Below are 8751 nucleotides of genomic sequence, written 5' to 3' on the forward strand. Positions count from 1 at the left end.
ACCTTAAAATCATACATTTTCGCGTAAAAAAATCAAGATGTTTCATTCCACAAAATTTAACTATGTTCAAATTTTGTTAGCATATATAGTTAAATTTTTTTAAACAAAATAATAAAGAGTATTTTAAGAAAATACTTCATTGATAAGTTTTCTAAGATCAAAACGTGGTATTAATTTGTTTTTATAATATAATATAGATATATAGATTATACAATATTTTATTACTTGTCATCTCAAGCATATCATATGGCTAAACAAAACAAATGAAAATGAAAGTTGGAAAGATTATAGAGAATGTCTAGAAGAACAAGCGTCTTCAATTATTATGACTTATTTATTTTTATTTGCCCCACGGTAGCAAATTATGCTGAAGCTACAGCAATTGGACTTCTGACAGTATAAATCCCATCGCTCCACATATACCAACCAAATGCATACTCCCCTTTCTTAATATTTTTTCCAACATGGCCTTTTTTTGCGATTGTAATTAAAAACTTTTTCTTCTCCATCAATTGACTAAAGGATAAGGTTCTTGGTATTATCTCAACTGAATACCCCATTGGTGACTCAACAGTTAGAGAGTAGACACTCTTACTTCTGCCAACGTTTGTGACAATCCTCGTGACAGTCATGCTTCCATTGAGATTGGAAATTGAAACTGATGGATAATTGAGATCATTTGGGGAGGGAGGGTTCCTTGGGCAGGGAAGTGAAATTTTAGAACTGTACCCACTGCTGCAGAGGAAGGCAATGTAGTCATTGTATGTGGCATCATAAACAAGGCCAGGGTCTGCAGCTTTACTTGGTTGAAAATGGCCTGACCCATAATTAAAGGGGTTCGCCTGTTTTCCAGTAGCGTCTGTGATTGGTTTGCCAACGTTGTTCTCCAATGTCGCTGTCATAAATTGACAAGTTAAAGAAAAAGAAAAACTAAGAACATGAAGGATTAAAAGATGTAAAATAATTGTTTAAGGTATTTAATTGTTCTTAAATAATGATGCTTATGACGTACAAAAGTATAAATTTAATTTTGATGGAAGCATTTTTAGTTTTAACCTTTCTAATTTCTTTAAACATACCTGTGGTCATGATAGCAGATCTTATAGCAGCGCTACTCCAATTAGGGTGTATGGCTTTGAGAAGTGCAGCCACAGCTGAGACATGTGGGCAAGCCATGGAAGTTCCTGATATGATGTGGTACTTAGCCACCCGATTATCACCTTCCACACCTGAGAGAGAGGCTGCCTCACTCCATGCTGCCAAGATATTTTGTCCCGGTGCAGTAATGTCAGGCTACAAATAGAGGCATTACAAAAATTTCAACCACTATAAGAAGCAATTGGAAGGAGGAGCAAATATAGTTTCTCGTCAACATCAAAATTTTTAAAGAAATAATTGTCACATGGTATTAGCTATCCATGGAATCTATATATATATATATATATATATTAGTCCATTTTCATAATATGATCATGCAAATGACCTTGAGAATGTTAGGCTGGACGAGACTTGGGCCTAAGGAGGAAAAGGCAGCCATGAATGGCGCGGGCTTGGAATGTAAAACAGTCTTGCCTGGAACAAGTTTTGCCATTGGATTCTTATCCATTCTTGCATAATTAAGAATTCCATGTGAATCTTTTTGATATATAGTTGTTCCTGGAAGTACGTGAGATTGAACATCTATTCCCATTCCTTTTTCAGTGTTTATTTCGATCACAGCTAAACCTCCAGCTCTTTTCACCTCCAAACTATTTGCACTGACCCCTCCGTTGCAAATCACCACTTTTCCTTTCACTTTTTGAGGTGAGAGGGTTCCAGGAAGGCAGTATCTATGCATGAATGGTTAATATAGTTAATTTCCCATCAAGACATATTTGAAAGAAAAAAATAAAATGAAGTCGATCATTCTAACCCAGTTGATTTATTTGTTGTTTTGCCATGGATTTCTGCATCTCCTGCGAAAATCAATCTGCTCTTCTTCTGTTTCGTAAAAGACGTTATTGTTTGTCCCTGCAAATTGCCAAAAAGAGTAAGAAATGCTCATATTCATCATCGAACAATCTGGTGTCAGGTTTGGTAAAGTGAATTTAAGGAAATTCTATGGTATTCAAGGCACCGGCACTCTTTTATTATACAAAATACCGATGCCTTTTAAGTACCATAGATTGTACCTTGATTGTCATGCCGTTTCCAAGCTCAACAGCCGATGGAAAAACTCGGTCGATGCTGCTTGCCGCGACAGTGAGGATCCAGGGAGCCACATTAGTGACTGTTGAACGGGTAGGGCCAGAATTTCCTGCACTGCAAACCACCACAATGTTATGCTCCACGGCATTCAGTGCTCCCGCTGCAGTTCCATCTTCGTCATATGGGAAGGCACTGCCTCCACCGATGGATATGCTGATCACTTGCACACCATCTGTAATGGCATCGTCCATGGCAGCAAGTATGTCTTCATCTCGACAGGTGGTGCCTATGGATCCAAACGAGCCTGGGATGTTCCAGCAAACTTTGTATATGGCGAGGCGGGCATGTGGAGCCCCTCCGGTGGCTACTCCGATGGCAAAACCACCGGGAACTGAAGTGTTTGGTAGAATACGGCCTCCAATTGTGGATGCTGTGTGAGTTCCATGTCCATTCTTGTCCCTTGGTGATAAGTAGTTCTCCTGGTGCTTAAATGGACCTTTAGCTGCTTCGAATCCCTTCGAATAGTACCTAGCTCCAATTATCTTCCTGTTAAGAGACAAAAAATTAACAGTTTAGTAGATTAATAAATGCAAGATTGAACTCCTTTAAGCTTATTTTACCGTACCTCCCAAGCTGGTCTCACGCTAAATAATCCTTCTAAAAGGTGAAGTCTTCTTATCTTTCTTTTTAATGAATCAATGTATGAACACAAGCTAATTAATTATGTTATTCTGTACAATTAATTAATATTTTAAATGGACAACGTACCTTTGTATTAACTATAATAATTATGAAACGTGAAAACTTTTACATATAGTAAACGTGAAGATGAATAGGATAAGAAATCAAACACATGATCTAATAGAACGAATCTTAATTTATCGTGGTTCAATCACTTCAATTGTGCTTGAAGACAAAATTAAAACTTTTATATATACTAAACTTGGAGATTAACCACATTATATGATATATGAAGAAGAAAATTAAAAACGGGAATCTTACCGATTACAATTAGATGTGTTAAAACCAACACCGCTTACACATTTTCCTCTCCATGACTTTGGAATGGGTTCCATCCCCTTGTCATTGAAACTCTGAGATTCAGGCCATATACCTACGGGGTACAAAACGAAACAGTGACTGTACTGCTCATCAATTAGATAAACACCTTGTTATTTGGTTCGAAATTTGAACTGATCACATGGGTTTAATGTAACTGAAGCATTTTGATTTAAATTTTGGACTGAGAAATATTATTAATATGAAAGGACAGGTAAGAAGGAAAGAAGTCTCAGTTCCAGGACGCAGTGATGGGGGAACCCACTGTTCGACTGAATGTTACACATCCAATAAGGGGAAAGTCCAAATCTGGCCAGCCATTTTATTGGTATTTGGGCGTTTAATTTACCACCTTTGCAAGTTATGCATGAGAGTCTAAAATTTGCAATGTTTCCCTTGAGGTCAATAATTTAGTATATTTAATTTTTTTTATAAATTTATTTTTATTAAGAATCACCTTTAATATTATATTTTAATTAAAAAATTAAATTTATATAAAAAAATAACCATAATGTCTCAATTAAACTAATTAAACAGTTACACACAATTTTATTGTTACTAATCAATTAAAAATAAACATACCATATTTATCCTTAAAGTGACAAAAATGAGGCCAATTGATGATTTGAGTGGGAAAAATAAAGAAAAAAGTGGAGAAATATACACACTAACAAAAGAATAAAATTTCAACTCTTAAAATTAGAAGAAAAAATGTAGTATTTAAAAATTGAATAAAAAATTGGCCTTACCAAGAAAAAACAAAAAACTCAAAGAATTGTATGTGATGAAAATTCAACAAAAACCGTAATAATTGAGTAAAAAAATAAAATTAAATAAAAATTCAATTCTTTAGATATATATTATTTTGATTTTATAATTTAAAAATAAATTGAACACTAATTTATCTTTGTGATTCAATGGTGAATTAGATTTCGATGAGATTATGGATTGATTGCCTTTTACATTTATTTGGAGGAAAGTTAGGATTTTATTTGGGTTAAGGACTAATTAGGGTTAGTGGTTACATGTTTTTAATTTTTTTCTCTCTATTTTTCCTCTTAAATGATAAGTTTTATTTTTAATTAATTTGTAATAATAGAGTTTTGTGTATTTAAGATGAATTAAGATACTGTAGTGATTTTCTTTTTTATTTTTTTTGCTTGTCAACAGGGGTTATTGATTAAAAATAAAATTATAAGAGATTAAGTAGTCTAAATTATAAACTTTAAGAAAAGTTAGTAAATTTTAACTCATATGACAAGGGATTTCTACATTTAAGTCACCAGTAAGCAGAAGTTGGTTATAGTAATTCATAATTTTAAAAATGTTATTGTTGCAGTCATTGTTTTTATAAAATAATTTGCTAAGGATGTTGTTTTATAACAACAAAGAGTCAACATCTTCAGTACGTCTGCAGCATAAGACAATTGTGTTTTCTCTTTTTCTTATCAAGGATAAGATTAAGATATCGAGATATTAATGGGCCTAACTGAATAGTATCTTCATTTATGAGATAGACATAATATGATTTGACAACTTTATTGTATGTTCACAAATATAAGCATACACAAGTGCCATCCAAAAGTTTCAGTAATATTTCAATCGGATTATACCACCATTGTTATGATTGTAAGTTAACGCTGAAAGTATGCATTAATAATTAACTCATACCAGTGTCCAAGACACCAACAATGATATCTTTCCCATAACCGGCTTTAGCCCAAAGTTCTTGAAGAGAGTGGGTGGAGTGGCCTCCCCCCGCCAGTAAGCTTACAAAACCCCACGATCTTGTAGTCTGAACCGATCTTGAGCGTCCAGGAAATACAGAAACCACTTCCTCCATTTCTGCCAGACACCCATTCAAAACAATTAACTCTCTTTCTCTGTTTCTTTAATACAAATATTCAACGCAACCTTACCATTTTAGAGTATATATATAATGCGATAACCTGATAACTTGGCCGCTTCATCAGACGTGAGCAATGCAGAGAAGCCATTGATTACTTTCTTGTAGCTGTAAATAAGAGACGCTTTGGCTTCATCTTCCGTAGCCTTTACAGAGAGCAGATACGAGTGGTGAGCGTCTTCAATTTCTTGCGTAGTTTTCAGCCCAATGTGGCGTCCGAGGTAGACGATATAAGCCTGTGAACAATGAATTAATTTCTTGGAAGTTTGATTGATTGAGATAAACTGTACATGTTGAGGTAGCTTGCAGATAGGGAAAGTGTTAATTAATTAATTAAAGCGAGAGGGAGATATTAAACCTGGTGTTCTCCAGCTGGGTATGAGGCTGTGAGGTGAAGTAGGAGAATCAGAGAACACAAACTGTGATGATAATTCTTCATTTTTCTTGGGCTAGGGTTGGCTGGTTACACTAACATTCCTCCGCCATTTATGGGACGTTGTGTAACACTATTTTTAATTAGCTAAAAAAAAGTGAATTTTCTTTAGCTCGATGCGCATATTTTTTTTTACAAAATTATTTCGACATACGAGTTTGTCTTTTTGGAAAGTGTTGATCTGATGTTAAAGTCACTTTAAATATATGGTCCTAAGATGGCATCGAATCGAATTTATCCATGTGGGGGTACGGCGTGTTGGAAGGATCATAATGAAAGCTGTAGGTGGGGTTGAACATCCAGATGATTTTCGTGCAAGGGTACAGAATGATGGAGGGAGGGTTTATCAACGTATCCCCGTTTTCTTATTAACGCGTCTAAACAAAGGTTAGGTGATGCTGTCTAGTGTTTTAATGTTGAATTTTGAGTTTTAAATTTATTTTTAATTTTATATTTTGAGTGTTTATTTTGAGGTATTTAAAAATATGTTTTTTTTTGTTATTTAAAAAAATTATTTTTAAAATAAAAAACTAGAAAATATGTTTACTTTAAAATTTTAAAAAAGATATTTTATGATATTTTATTCAATAAATTTCATTATTAAATAATAAAATTAACTTTTTTAATAAAATTCTACTATTAAAATAAAAAATAAATTTAATTAATAAAGTATTGACATACATCTTAACGATAATTTATATTAAATTGTACACTTAATAATATACTATATGTTATCATACATTTTTATTTTATTAAAAAATAAACCAGATTTAAAGGTTAAATTTTCGTATATCTAATTTTTAATTTTCAACCACAAATGAAAAACACATTAACAGTCGCCACCGACCACCATGGCTGGTGGTTTCTAGCAATCAGAGGCAACCACCCGACACCTAAGGGCCCATCGACCAACATACCAAAAAAGCAGCAAGATCTAACAGCAAAATCTCCTTAGATCTAAATTTAAACGTTCGACCAAACACAACACTCGCCTATATACGCACTTTCAGTCGCCCACTTACCACCATGACCATTGGTTTCTAACGATTAGAGGCAACGGCCTGATACCCAAGGGTCTAGCGACCAATATACCTAAAAATTAGCAAGAGAATGAAGAAGAGAGATGAGAAAATAAAGGAGATAAGACAAAACTAGCAAGAGAACAACGAGAGGCAGTAACAGCAACTTGCATCGCTGATGGCGAGGGCGGTTCATAGTGGTGGAGGCGGGCGCGATCAATGTCAGTGATGGCAATAGTGGTGGCAGTCAACAGCCGAAGGAAGAGAAAAAAAGAGAAAAGAGTGAACAAAAGAGAGAGACGAGAGATGCTAGGTGTGAGATATTGGGGGAGGAGGGGGTTGTGTTTTTCACATTTTAGGTATTTCTAGTGTATTTTGACTAAAAATACTAAAAAATAACAAAACATTGTTTTGAGTTTTCTTTATAATTTTTTTTATTTTTAAAAATAATAAAATAAACGTATTTTTAATATTTTAAAAAATTAAAAACTTGAAATAAATTAAAAATAATAAAAAGAACACAGGGCGGACATCGTTTAGTTTTTTTTTTTATTCTAAGTACATCATTTACGTTTATTATCCCCGTTTTCTATTTCGTCGTTCCCAATTATGCGCATCTTTTTCCCTGCTCTACTATGGCCCCTTTTCTTGTACGCCTTGTGTCGGTGCACCCCAATAATGGCAATCTGGGTCCCTTAGCTGTCGGATGCGGCTGACCTCAGCCACACCCCTATTTATTATTGTTTTCAAAATGATGATAATTTGTTGTCTGAAAGTGGGGGTTGGATGAGGTACCCAGAGCTTTAGCTAGGGGTCGACGGCCTGAATTGATAAATTTATTATTATATTTAAAAATTTATTAATAATTAGAAGGGAAAACTTCAATGGCCAACTCTATAACTATATCTATTCTCCACAGCAACCCTTGCACAAAAGCATAAATTAAATCCAAATTAGCAAAGGTGAGAGCGCTCATCTAGATTGACTTGTAACTCCGATTCCTCGCAATCCCACCAACGAGTCCACTTCGTCTTCACCGGACGGCTTTCGAAGATCCACAATTTTTGGTTGGAAGGAAAAGTCTTGGGAGCCCCCTCAAACTTTGCAAATTTGCAAAGCACTGCTCCAGAGCTAGCCCAACCAATTTGGGGGCTCGAGGCGAAAAAAAATTTTGTGGCCTTCTTAAGAGTATTATTTTTTTATAAATATATTTTTTTATTAAAAATTTTTATCATTTCATTTAATTAAAGTTAAAGTTCAATCAACTATAAAATTTGATAATTTCTTAATGATAGTGAATTTTTAACTAAAATATAATATCTCAGAGATTAAAAAATGCTAAACAACCTACTACAATAAACAAAGAAAAAACAAAACTAATTTTTTCTTGAAACTCTAAGAAGGTCGATGCAACTTGAGTAAAAAACTATATATTCCTGATTTTTTTATAGAAGAAAACAAAATAAAGTATTAAACAGATAACATTAAAAAGGTAACGTTCACCAATAATGAACAAATTTTATTCCACAAATATGCGTTGACCTATATTCAGTTTTATGTAAAATTAATTTTTCTTACCTTTTGAGATACAAAATCGTTGATTAAATCTCCATAATTAAGTTTATCTAATAAAACAATATTCAATGGATAATATAGTTAATTCATTCAATATTTCTTGCGACATAGTTGACCTCAAATATGACTGTATCAATTTCAATTTTAATTTTTTTTTTACAGCAGAAGCCACTGAAACTAGAATTGTGAATAATATTCTATAAGTCGCAATATATGCATTTGAAAAATAATCGACTCTTTTGATGTAGTAAAGAATTTTCAATGTATTATTTTTTTTCTCTTAAAAAGTGTCTTAACACTCTTAATTCTAAAAATAAATCTAAACCATCTATATTAGAAAGTCCATCAAATTTAAGAACATTTTTAAGATTCAAACAATATTCTTTTAAAACATCTTCATCTATTAATTTTAATTTTTTAAAATTGCTTAGAAATCTAATTTTTTTTTTCATATATTTCAAATTACTCAAATTTATTTCGAAGTGAATAAATGACTTGATCAATCAGGTATATAAAATAATCAACTCTAAAGGATTCTTTAATAGATTGTGTTTTATCATCATTGATATTTT

General features: G+C 33.1%; 1 protein-coding gene across 1 annotated transcript; it reads right to left on the minus strand.

Moving 5' to 3' along the window:
* Nucleotides 1–299: 299 nt before the first annotated feature.
* LOC127795353 (subtilisin-like protease SBT5.6) lies at nucleotides 300–5676 on the minus strand. Its single transcript, XM_052326970.1, has 9 exons — nucleotides 5511–5676; nucleotides 5196–5388; nucleotides 4918–5091; nucleotides 3190–3301; nucleotides 2172–2733; nucleotides 1913–2010; nucleotides 1484–1829; nucleotides 1080–1293; nucleotides 300–895 (listed from the first exon to the last, which is right to left on the minus strand). The coding sequence occupies exons 1-9, from the start codon at nucleotides 5589–5591 to the stop codon at nucleotides 363–365; spliced, it is 2313 nt and encodes a 770-aa protein (XP_052182930.1). The 5' UTR covers nucleotides 5592–5676; the 3' UTR covers nucleotides 300–362.
* Nucleotides 5677–8751: the final 3075 nt, after the last annotated feature.

Source organism: Diospyros lotus, chromosome 2 (assembly GCF_014633365.1).
Source record: "Diospyros lotus cultivar Yz01 chromosome 2, ASM1463336v1, whole genome shotgun sequence".
Lineage (NCBI taxonomy): Eukaryota > Viridiplantae > Streptophyta > Magnoliopsida > Ericales > Ebenaceae > Diospyros > Diospyros lotus.